Source organism: Furipterus horrens, unplaced genomic scaffold (assembly GCF_987537825.1).
Source record: "Furipterus horrens unplaced genomic scaffold, mFurHor1.1.pri manual_scaffold_6, whole genome shotgun sequence".
NCBI lineage: Eukaryota > Metazoa > Chordata > Mammalia > Chiroptera > Furipteridae > Furipterus > Furipterus horrens.
In genome coordinates, this window is record NW_028327176.1 from 44,600,323 (window position 1) to 44,613,330 (window position 13,008).

Sequence of the window (13,008 nt, forward strand, 5' to 3'; positions counted from 1 at the left end):
TCCCAGACTGTGCAGCACCTGAATAAAAACTCTTTCCTTTGCACCAGCAACTGCCTCATCAGTTTGGCTTTTGGGCCATCAGGCAGTCAAACTCCCCTTTTGCTTTTTGTTGTTGTTGTTGCTCAATTACAATAAAATAAAGTCAGGGTTTTAAGAGTACTGGCTTTCTGTTTGTTTTGTTTTGTTTCATTATATTCCACAGCTTATTACCAGTTCTACTATTTAACATTTACCTTATTCTACATTGTTAGGTGCTTACAGTCTTCTGCTATACTAGATGGTAAACTTCTTGAGGGTAGTCACAATGCATTAGTTATTGACTTTTGGTATAGAGATGCCATATTTCAAAAAGGAAACTGGTGGAATAGAACTGCTTTTCAATTTAGCTTGTACTTGGGGCCCTCAATTATTTTTAAGAGTGTAAAGGGAGAGTATAAAGGGGTCCTGTGGCCAAAACATTTGAGAACTGTTAAATAAACGCAAGTTTTTTTTCCAAGCACTCCTTTCTTACTGCCACAGGCAAAGGTTTAGGCACATGTCTATATATGTGGATAGGTACCATTTTACCTTGCTCTTTTATGATTTTTATGTGCCTGTTGCTCCTGCCATCTCAGAATCTGAAGGATGCAAGTAGGAGAAAAAGCATATCAAAGTGCCTTGACTTATAAGCTTACTCTAAACAAGTTCTTGGATAAAGGTATAAACTAAGTAAACTTTCCATTTTTCAAGTTTTAAAATTTCTGCTTTCTTCTTAAGACACGTGTTGAATAACTTAAGGAAAGGAAAAGAGTGACAGGGCAAAGTGACTGGGGCTGATTAAGTGACATATTTCTGAAGATACTCTCCCAGTATAACTGAGAATTCTTTGGAAAACATTGCTTCTTTTAATAACCTACAGGGAATGAGAAGCAAACAAGAAACAAACAAGAAACAAACACTGAAACTGATTATCTATGAGGGAAACAATAGAGTACCTCAGACTCTGTATTTTTAATAACGATTTTTATCACAAACAACTTATTTACTTTTTCCCCTATTTTAATTTTTGTCCTCTCAATTCTATCTCTGGAAGGCTTTCAGAGTAAAACCTATTTTTGAAGAAGGTATATATCTGTCAATGCAGCTGATATAAAATTACTTCTGTACAGGGCTTCGTTCATTTTTGAAATCATCCCCCCGTCCCTCTGGACCCCTTAGGAGATGAATATCAGCTCTTTGGGCAATCTCAAGATTTTATTGAGTTTTTCCCTAAACTCAATAAACTTTTCCCTGAAAAGTTTGATTTGTTAGATAACTATGAAAAAGTCACAATGCCTTTAAGCAAAGCCAAATAATTTATATAAATAATTACCTTAGATAACAGCTTGTCAAATAAGCTATCCATTATCGCTACAAGCTTAGCTGATATTTCAGCAATGTGGTCATGGTAGTCCTGTAATGAGAAATAACATTATATTTTAAAGTCCCTGGGATACATCTAAAAAATACTTAACAATTCAGAAATTAAATTATGAAACTCCAGTAAAAAAAATACATGACAAAGTACCTTAGTGATATGATCAAAATGCCTAAGCATGCTATATTGCTTAGGCTGCAGTCGGGCTTCAAAATGAGCTCGGATCACAGGAATGTAGTGCACAATTAACTGCAAACAGCGTGAAGAAAGAGCTGAAGATCCAAGTGGTAGACATATCATGGAAAAACAAAAAAAGGGTATTAGTTGACTTTCAGTAACTATCAAATTAAGTAAAAAACATTAATTAATTATATACAAACCCCAATTTATTCAATAAATGAAGACTACTGTGGCAGAAAGCAACATATTTCAGTTTGTCCAAGAAAATCATTTGGTACTCAATACTGTAATGAATGTGCAGATTTTCTAGGTGGACTCAGGTATGAATATTACTGGCATGAGGAAGCTGACAGTACAACTGGTTCTCTTCTGACATTCAGATACCTTTCACCACAAAGCACTTCACACATACCACAGCTTAATATTTTCCACAGCAGTGCAACTTCCAAATAACATACTTATTAAGTTGGAAATTCCTCATAGCATTTCCCCGGACATTAATTTTTAAATTATGGTAATACATAAAAGAGTGAAGTAACATTTGCTACTTTTACAGCCTTTGATTAGAGCAACAACATCAGGCATACTAAAAACACGAGTATAGTAACAATTATAACACCTCAGCATGTGAATTAAAGAATCCATACCCAAATTTTTTGTAGTTATTGTTTTTAGTCCAACAACTTGCAGTGCACCAGCTCCAAGAACTAACTGACAACTTCTTGAATTGAAGTACTAACAAAGGAAAAAAAAAAATCCAACAATTTATTATAAACCATTCTTCATATGCTGGCAATGTATTAACAAAACTAAAAAATGCATCATCTTTCCTCTCATTCAATGACCAAACGAATTTCCTAGTAGGAGTGATTAGAATCTATTTATGTAATGACCCCCCGCTCCCCCCCAAAAAAAGGAGGGGATGGGTATTCCTAAATGATAATATGTACTTTCTGGTAGAAAAAAACTTGAGAGGTTCTAACACTCAATTGTTCAGAAATTAACCTTTAACTTGCATTCACAGAACTAGTTCAGTCATTTTCTTCAGTCATTCTTAACTGGATAAGTCCTATTTTCAAAAGGGTAACAAAATCTTTCTGAATTAAAATATGATAATTCAGTTTTGGGACATAATTGATAGGTTAGACATTTGAAAAAATGTAAACTTTTCCTTATGTTAGCAGTTAAAAATATCTGTTAATATGAACTGTCTGAATAAAATTATCACACTTTTATTTTACATGAATGGTTCTAAAAGAATGATTTAAGAAAAATCTCTAACCTTAGTGAGATGAATTTTGTAAAGTTCAGTGAATTCCTTCCATGCACATTTGAAACCAGTCCAGGTTTTTTGACCTAAGTGGCCTCAGTCATTTTCAGCACCTAACGGACAAATCATCTCCTGTCTCCAATGTCATTAACAACTCTATGGGTGTAATGAGGAATCACTAAATGTGGAGTGAGAAGGAAGCAAACAGCCTTCTTCCAGGTACATGTGATATAACCATAATCATACCCACCTTCAATAAATCTGACAGACGAGTAAGCATATCAGTAGTAACAGATGGGATATTATCAACACACTGGCAATATTCAAGGATAATTCTTATCAACAACAATACAGTTCTATAAGAGAAAGAAAGATGATCCAGTAGACAGTCAAAACAAGAAAAATCAAACTGATCTGGCATATAAAAATCAACAACGATTTTGGTAACTGCTAAATTATGCATTTTACCTACAAGCGCAGCAGAGCAGGAACTCACTAGACTGAGGGTGCAAAACTAAGCAGAAACTCAATTTCAGGGCCATACAATTGTAGGGTCATCACTTGCATGGCACTGAGAAGGAGTACCTCCTTAAATTTTGTACTGTGGGCGTACCACTCTGTGTGGCATCCTTATTAAGTAAGTCTCTTCTATAAAGCAAGTAACCCATTCTTTGGCCAATCTGATCCTGCTAACCTGGCCAGTGCCAGGAGTACCTGTGGGAGCAGAGGGGAGGGCCTGCAGGGGAGCGCCATGTTGCTCAGGTAACAAAGCTATCAGGGCACGTGATGACCAATTCCTGCCCCCCACACCCCCAACCAAAGATGCAGTACGAGAGGCCTTACACTGAGCATGTGAAAAGCTAGCAAGGAAGACTGGCAAAAGGAAGCCTTCCTACTCCCTTCTGGTCCCTTGGACAGGAGGTGGGACCAGAGGCCAAAGCCACATGTGCCTTAGAGGTCAAGGTGGTGGCAGGGGGAGGTACTGTGCCAGAGAAAGACCTATCAACCTAACCTGGGAAAAAGACAGAATTGGTTGGGGGAAAGGGGGGTACCCTTGCAGGAGCACATGGAAGTTTGGGCTGGAAGATATAGACAGAGGGAAAGCGGGAGAGACTCTCTCTCTCTTTGACCCACCTGGACATACTAACCAATGCTTTGTGGAACAGCACATGGCTGATAGTGGTGCAGGCTACACATGCAGACCCCAGGAAGGAGCCTAAAGTATGATTATAACCAGGAACAAGCTAAGCCACCTGAATAATCATGCTTCAGCCACAAGCAATTGCTGAGGGAGGATACTTTTAAATGAGGGAAGGAACTCTGGGTACAGCCTTGGACTTGGACTGGTCTGGCAGACGATGGCTGGGTTTTCCTCTGCGTTTTCTGCAGGGGATGGGCTTTGAGGCAGGAACTTACTATCCTCCCAGATCGTGCAACTTTTGAATAAAAGACCTTTTTCCTTTTCTCACCATCCTCTGCCTCCAGAATTTGCCTATGGATTACAGTAAGCAACCAAACCCCACTTTTGTTCAGTATCAGATTCAGAAACACTGACCAAAAGGCTACACAGTATTTCTGATTATGTAGTAGGTCCTCAATCACAACTACTGAATTAATGAAAGGAATATAGTCCAGATTTTCTTAGTGAGATCAAAGAGAAACTCTGGTTCCTAAGAACAATGTATCTCCTATGATATTTATTGGAAAATCATGTGGATGAAAAAAAAAGGGTTCTATGGAAAATAACCTCACAGGGTGATTTGATCATAAATTCTTAACTGGACAGGTCACAGTGGGTAGTCACATCCCCAGCATAAAACGTTTAAGGTTTATCTTTGCTTTAAGCAAGCCCTGTCCATTGTTTCTGTGCATCTAGGTTAATATACCTTTGAAATAAGCTTAACCACTCTCAAGAGAGCACATAATCTTACTAATTATCTTGTAATCCTATCCCCGCCTGGCCTTCTCCCACCTCCATGTAATCTTCCTTTCTTTCCCTCCTCAATTTCAAATGCATTGAAAAAGCCACAAAATGGTTATTCTCTGGAGCATTTGAGATATTACTCCCTGGCATATAACATCAGTTTGGCTCAAATAGACTTACAAAAATTCCCTATAGGTTTGGACATTTCTTACATTGACAGTCACAAAAGGCTCTCCAAAAATGTGAAAGTCAACAGCTCATTAGCAGGACATACCAAAAACTGAAAAGAGAGCTACTGGAAGGTTAAATAAGATTGAAATTAAGGGAAAGATAGCCATTCATTACAGGACACCTAAATTCAACAAGATGCTCAGAAGAGCATGATCCATGTAAAATATTTTAGAAAAGTCTGAAGGATATCAGAAAGTAGTAATTCAAGAAAGATAGTTTAATTTGCAGAAAATCCATTTCTTTAATATGACCCTTTCTGCTGTATACTCACTTCCTTAATCATTTAACTCTTAGGACATCAGATTCTGGTCAGTATCAGTATCAAACTGTCTTAATCCTGCAGGGGTCGTGGCTGACCTGAGAGATACAAACTCTTTTCTTAAATAGTTACATATATTGGATGCATATTTTAATAGAGCGGAAGGGGTCCCCAAAGTTCCCACAGCTCAGTTTTGGAGATGGGGAAATAAGGTAATACATCTTTTAAGGTACTTTGCATGTCTAGATAATAGCTGTGCTGCAGCCCAGGGCAAAAGGGCAGATGATAGGCTTAAGATACTAGCCTTTCCTGAAGGGAAGCTATGCTGCCCCCAGGTAAAGGGGTGGATGATAGGCTTAAGATACTTTAATGCTGCCCCCAGGTAAAAGGGCGGATGACAAGCTTAAGATACTTTTCATAACTGTGAAGTATAGCTGCTCATTACTGTGCATAATCAGAGAAGGAAAACTCTGATTCCAAAAAACCTCCTCTGCCTTGCGGCATACCTCTTCAGGGGAAAGGCTAAGGGAGTAAACCCCGACAGAAAATCCGGAGCCGGAGTCCCTAAGGCGGTTTGACGTTGTAAGTCAACACCGGCAACTCCTGCGGCGCACCTGAAGCCAAGCTGTATTGACTCCGTCTTTCCCTTGGATCCTTCAGCTGCGAAGAGAGGGGGGGTCTGCTGCAGGGGCAACAGCAGACCCTCCATATCACCCTGCCCAGGCTCTGCAGCTTCAGCTTCACTGGAGAGGACACTCCAGCAACATCGCAAGATGTCGATTCAACACGGGAGGAGACAGATACCGTGTCACTCCCGAGTCGGACTGCACAGCCATTCTCGGCGGTGCAGATACTCTTAAGAAGCTACACCATCGTCTCTCGAGATGGACGGCTGCCGACGACGAAGTATGGTGCTCTGGGTCAGCATTTAAAATAAGGGCAGACAGCCATAAAAGGAGAGAAGCCACATGGTCTAAAAGGGTGTAGACAGGAGTCAGCTAGGAGGTCTGGTGTGTAGGAAGAGAGCCATGATGTACCAGGTAGGCAGCTCTGTAGGAGAACTGGTCTGCCATGGGAGAGGGTCATGTGGACAGAGTGTAGAAAAGAAGAGGAGTAGCCATGAGGAAGGACCCATGAGCCAGAAGGGAATTCAGCCATACTGCCTATAGAGAAGCAGTAGCTATGCAGTTTGTAGTGAAGCTGGTCCACGGTGAGAAGGGAGAAGCAGCAAGCAGCTACACAGTTCATAGTCAGGATCCGGCCATGCAGCCTAGGCTAGTAGGAAAGCAGGTATACTGTTACTTTGATCGTGCCTGCTCCAGCTGACTCTGAAGCCACCAAGGATTCTGCCTTGCAGTCCCAGACTCTATCTGAACTCTTAGAACTTGGGACAAATGGAAAGGACACTCTCTTAGGGCTTGTACCTTTCCTGGACTTCACCATGATCCAGGGTAACATGGCACATGCTTTTTTGGACTATTATAGGGAGGCTGATGACAACATACACCAGATACTGAAGGAGAGAGCTGACAGATAAGGAATGGGGACTACTGGGCTTGGTTTTAGTTTATAGTCTTTTGGGGGGCAAGGGAAATGCTGGGTCTCATGGGAGAACAGGGCTCCAAGCTGAAGTGCTCCCAGCACACCCAAGGTTGGAATATTGTAAATAAAGACCTGTTTTTGTCAACACTATTGTTGGGTCATACATTAAGACACCATGTGAATAAGCCCTGCTTTGCTTACTAACAATATGTTCAAGCTCATGTCTAACTGCATGTTTGTATGTGACTAATGTTAAGCCATAACATTTAAGCCATCAGTTTAATTGTAACACATTTTGTAGGGGGTTGTGATATTCGATAATAAATTGTATCTGAGAGATATGGCAAACTCCGAAGTCAGTGCTGGTGTAGTTGGGGGTTTTTCTGTGAACTTCAAAGTTAGTGTGTTTTTTTCATTTACCATTGAAAATGGATGAAAAAAACATATCAATTCAATAATCCTAGAGATGCTGGAGAATTTCAGCATATGCTACTAAAGTTACTTATCAAAATATTTTTGCAGCTGTTGTGAAAAGTATGCCTTGAGCATAGCAATATTGTTTGCAATGACTGTTACATTTTGCAAAGTCAACTATTGAAGATTCTGATTAATTAATGTTAAAGACTTTTATTGGTTGTATTTTTAGCAGTATCCATGTTTTTGTTATTTGAAGAGAAAAATTTTTATAATTTATGTTTTTATATTTCTTTAGTAATTTCTAGATTGCAACTAAAAATAAATTTTAAAAATCATGTATTTTATTATATAAATACAATAAATCAAAGTTTTCAGTATTTTTAATGCTTTTTTTTTTTTTTTCATCTCAGCACATACTAGTAATGAATGTATCTCTCAGATGCATGTGACCTATGCTGTACTTTTTTGATGGAGACCTCTGCAGGGTTAAGAACAAAGCCTCAGGTCTGTTGACCACAGAAACAGAATTTTAGTCAAGCTAAAGATAATATCTTGACTTTAGTTGTATTTCAGTCCCAGTCCCATGAAAGCAGAACACAACCCTGCCAGAAACAGCCCTACAGGAAACCAGACAGAACAATGCCATGGCTGACATCAAGACCTGGTACAATGATCAAATACTCCCTACACTGGCCCCAACCAATCAGTACCACCCTGGACCCCAACTCCTTTAGCCCCCATGATTACTGATTTTCCCCCCATATAACCCATCCCTTGAAGCAATGGGGAGCCAGGTCTTCTAGTGCTAGCTTACTTGTGGCTCTGGGCTTGGTGCCATTTCCTAAACCAGTGCTTTTCAACAGCAGTGCTGCAGCACACTGGTAATGCTGCAAGAATTTTTAAAACATGCAATACCTAACTATTTAGTCAGGGGCACTGAGCTCTTTTCCCTTAGATTGTCAAATTAAAATAAAAAACAATTACAACAGCCAACACAACAGCTGCCCAGTGTTAATGAATTGAAATTATACCCATTTTTGTCAGATCTGCAAAAAATATATTTTTTGTTGTGCCACAGAATTTTAGTAATTAGTTTATGTGTGCTATGAGATTAAAAAGGTTAGAAATCATTACCCTACACTAATAAACCTCTACTTTCTTTGTTGCAAGCTCCTGCTTACTTTTGATTGGGCTTTGATACACACAGGTGAACACAGACTCCTTTACTCTTGTACCAATAGTGTCTAGCCTTTATAACAGATTAATTATCAGACCATATATTACTCTCCATACATATTTCTGGAGTCTGTTTTACTAAACAGGAGTCCACTGCTTATCCTTTGTGGTTTTCTCTTAGAAGATATAATATTCTCCCTTCAGCCAGGGAGTTCAGTTTTTTGTCTAAAGAGCCAGGTAGCCAGATAGCCAGAGGGGACCATTTTCATCCAGCAAGGGAAAAGTAACCAGATAATGGGTAGTTAAAGAGAGAGATCATAATTAGATGGAAGGGATAAGATTACAGGGCTTTGCCCTACCAAAACCAGAAAAGAACACTGGAGGAGAAAGGAATAAAAGCATCAGCTTACAACAGGGCACGTCAGAGTTTTGGATAAAACAGACGGAGAAAAAACATCATATTTTTGAGTACTTACTATCTGCCAAGACAATGGTAAGACATGATCCCTGACATTTGAGGAACTCAGAGTCTAACCAGGTAGATATACAGTAGCCCCTTGCTATATCGCAGTTCACTTATTGCGGCCTCACTGTATCGCGGAAATTTGTAAAATATTATATTTAATTATTTATCGCGGATTTTTCACTATATCGCGGGATTTTGCGGTACTGTATACATATGTTGTTAAAGTTACGTACGTTTAAGAGTGTAGAATATGTTTAAGAACATAAGTAGTGTTTATAATTGTGGAAAAGGTTAATAAGGGAGTGGGAACGGTTTATAAGTGTGTGGGAAGGGTTTATAAAGCTTTAAAATATATATAAATACTAAAATAAATGTTAAGGTTCCTACTTTGCAGATTTTCACCTATCACGAGGGGTCTAGAACATAATACCTGTGATAAGTGAGGGAATACTGCATACATAAATAAATAATTCTAATATACTGCGAGAAGTACCATAATAGAGGCATGTAGTTACAAGGAGAAAATCACCCATTCTTCCTGGAGGTGGTGGTTATTTCAGAAAAGACTTACACAGTGACAAGAAACAAAAAAGAAGAGTGAAAAAAAATTTTGGTCTAGATATTGGGAGCCAGACCTTGATTCTAATTCTGGCTTTATTTGGGTTATTTTATATTAACCATTTAACCTTCTAAGCTTCAATTCTCTTAATAGTTAAGGGAACAGTTATCCTTGAAACGTCTATTTTATAAAATGGTTGTAGAGATCAAATGAGATCATATATATGAAAATACTTAAACTGTAATGTGCTGTTAAAGAATATGAAGATATTATTTTATTACTCATTTAATAAAAAGGCATGTAATACTAGACAAACAGCACTGGAATTTATATTTTTCTTAGTTAACTTAAATTTGAAATACTGTGTTGGTAAAAGAGCAAAAGATGTAGCGACAAATGAGGATAATGGAAATAACTGCCAATAACTATCAACTGCTTATTAGGTGCTAAAACTGTGCTAAATGCTTTGTGTGAATTACCTGTTTAATTTTGCAATCATTTTTAGTATAGTACTATTTTCCATATTTTGTTTTACAAATAAAGGAACTGAGACACACTGAGTAACTTGCCCAACGTCACAATGAGTAACAGAGACCCTGGGATTCAAACCTAAGCAGTCTGACTCCAGAGCCCACAGATTCAACTACCATGCTATATACTACACACTAAAAAATCTGTAGAAAAAAATAAAGAGTCTGATAAACTAATAACATTATGGAGACCCTATACCACTTGGATCAAGTACCACTAGATTTCTTGTTGCACAAGAAAAATCAATAACCCCTTTTTTTTGTTAAGCCAGTATAATCACTAATGGGTACAAACAGCAAAATATAGAAAATAAAAAAGAATCTATAAATCTTCCTTTAAATTCTTTGGAGAATTTTAAATTGTTAACCCAAAATTTCTAATTCACATCAAGGGGGAGCTAAAAGACCTGTTTTAAGCAATTGACTTAACTAATAAAGAAAAATGTGTTACTCACCCAACAACAGCATACTGGTGTCCCTCAACAATGAGAACTTCAGCTGGTTTCCTTTCTTCTGTAGCTAGGAAGTAAAGCAAATAAATAAGAAAGACACAGGTACAATATGAAACAAAATATACAAGAAAAATTTAAACTAGGAAAAAATACCAAAATAAGATAGTTCCTATTTATAGCTTGAAACTCTCATTTCTGAAAATATATATATCTACTTCTCGGGAAGCAATTTGGCACAGAGTAAAGTATACTGAGCTTGAAACCAGAGAGATTTGGATTTGAGTTCCAGTAATGCCAATTACTGGTGCATGATCTTGGGCTAATTAACTTATTTGAATCTCAGTATCTATATCAATTAAACACAGGTAATAATTCTATATTTCAGGTTTGTTGTTAATGATAGAGATAATCAAACTATTCTCTAGAACTGGCACATGGTAATTGATCAGTAAGTAGTATAGCAAAAAAAAAAAGTTATTAGTTTTAAAAGGAAGAACTAACACTTCAACTGGCTGTTTTCTTTATTATAAGTCTGAAAATGCAAGTTAATTCCTATATTTAATGGAGAGAATATATTTAGTTTTCAAAATTTTAATCCAGAAGTTACTTTACTTTCTGCATACAGTTATTTCTTCTCATTATAAAACAAAATTCCTCATGTTGAGGTGAAAAGAAAGGTATTCTGAATTTTTGTCCTGAATCAGCCAAATTAATTAATTACCATGGGCAAGTCATCATGCTTCCCTAAACTTCAAGCCCCCTTTGAGCTCAAAGACATTTGTAAATAGAAAAGAGGGCTCTGTATAAGTTCAGTGACAGACAGTAACTTCACCGAGTTATCGGGTCATAAAATCCAAACTGAGCAGGTAATTAATGCTGGGCAGTCACATCTCAGGCCTATAACTTTCCTAGTAAAAGGTTATCTTTGCCTTAAGCAAAACCTATCCATTGTTCTTATGCATCTAGGTTAATACACCTTTGAAACTCCTGTTTTTTCAGACCCCTTCGAAGTGTAATCACCCTCGAGAGGGTATAATCTTAACTGACCCATATCCTGCTTTCTCCCACTTTCATATAATCTTCCTTACGTTCCCTCCTTAGTTCCAAATGTATAAAAATAACTGCAAAACTGTCATTTGCTGAAGCATTTGACATCTTGTGTCCCACATGCCAGCAGATTGGCTCAAATAAGCTCTCATAAAAATTCCCTAGAGGTTTGGACATTCTTACGTCAACACATTAAATGTCTACTTCCTCATTTCTTTAAAGTAAAAAAATTCAGTGTAATCTAATTTCTAATCACAATTCACTCTGTATGTCAGATTATATGTCTTGAGGACAGGGAATGTTTCTTAACCAATCCTCTTCAATGCAGAGAAGTGGCATAGCACAGCAGTTAAGAGAAAGGGCCCTAAAGTCAGTCTGCCTGAATCTGGATCTCAGCTCTACTACTTCCTAGCTATGTAACCTTAGGCAAGTTGCTTAGCCTCTTTGTACCTCCACTGTCATATCTGTTAATTGGGAATACTAACAATGACTACCTGGTGGGCCTGTAAATGAGATAACAATGGAAAATTCTTAGAACAAACTGTCTAGCATCAATATTAACTGTTATCCATTAACATTCATTTCCTCAAAGCCTAGCTAAGTAGCTAGTAACTCAATAAATAAATGATGGATAAATAATAACCAAGGACCCTTAACTTGGAAAGAACGAGAAAAATGTTAATGGTCTTCTAATAACATATACTTTCTTCTCTCTCAGAGAAAAGAAAAGAAGACTGGAATAGAAGTAAGGTATATAGAGAAACTTCTGTTAGTATCCTTCAAATAGGAAATAAAAATAAATAGTTCACTTTGCAGGAAAAATACAGTTAACTCAATTACATTATATCATTTTAATTAAAAAATCATTATGTTTGCATGACAGTGAATTGCAAGACTGAGCTTGCAGGGACAGAAAGCATGTCTCACTTATCTAGTACAACATCTCACACATTGGAAAGTCAATCAAATACAGATTAAAAGAGTAGAAGATGAGCAATAAATCTTATCATTTTAAACTTGTGATTTAGAATAAGTGTTTTATTTTTCTTTCAGTTCTTGCTACTTGAATGCTTTTGCTTTGCTAATATCATAAAATCAATTTAAAAATTGTGACCACTACCCAACACTGTTATCTACTAACAATGGGCACTAGAGAACAGAAATTTACTTAATTTTTCCATTCCTCTCTCTGCTCTACATGAATTAACCTATTTTACATCTGTCTTTAACCTCTTGTCTCTTGTCATAATGGTAGAAGAGACAGCCTTTCTCCTGAACTCTGGATTCAATTTCAGGGGAACTGCTCCACACTATGTCATTCTTATCCTAAATTAACCTTTTCCTCTTTCTATTAAGCTTAACAACATAACTCAGCTTCTCCTACCTTAAAACTCTTCTCTCAATTCCCTCAGGGGATTAAGGTAACAATCTCTAATTTCTCTTAAGTCTCTAGCTGTCACTTCATCACTCACAGCCAAACTTGTTGAAAAAGTAGGCTACACATGTCTACCCTTCCTCATCTTAGTTACTTAGCACTGACCTACATTCTGACTCTATCA

The 13,008-nt window shown here is 37.5% G+C and overlaps 1 protein-coding gene across 6 annotated transcripts in view; it reads right to left on the reverse strand.

Annotated features, from left to right (window-relative positions):
• Positions 1 to 13,008, reverse strand: part of VPS54 (VPS54 subunit of GARP complex) — a 130,808-nt gene that overhangs the window by 29,364 nt on the left and 88,436 nt on the right. For all 6 annotated transcript variants that reach the window (XM_090281381.1, XM_090281379.1, XM_090281380.1 and 3 more), the window contains 5 exons: positions 10,406 to 10,469; positions 3,097 to 3,202; positions 2,224 to 2,311; positions 1,547 to 1,668; positions 1,352 to 1,432 (listed from right to left, as the gene is read on the reverse strand). In XM_090281381.1, coding sequence (XP_090137507.1) covers positions 1,352 to 1,432; positions 1,547 to 1,668; positions 2,224 to 2,311; positions 3,097 to 3,202; positions 10,406 to 10,469 — 461 coding nt within the window. The remainder of the gene's footprint in view (positions 1 to 1,351; positions 1,433 to 1,546; positions 1,669 to 2,223; positions 2,312 to 3,096; positions 3,203 to 10,405; positions 10,470 to 13,008) is intronic.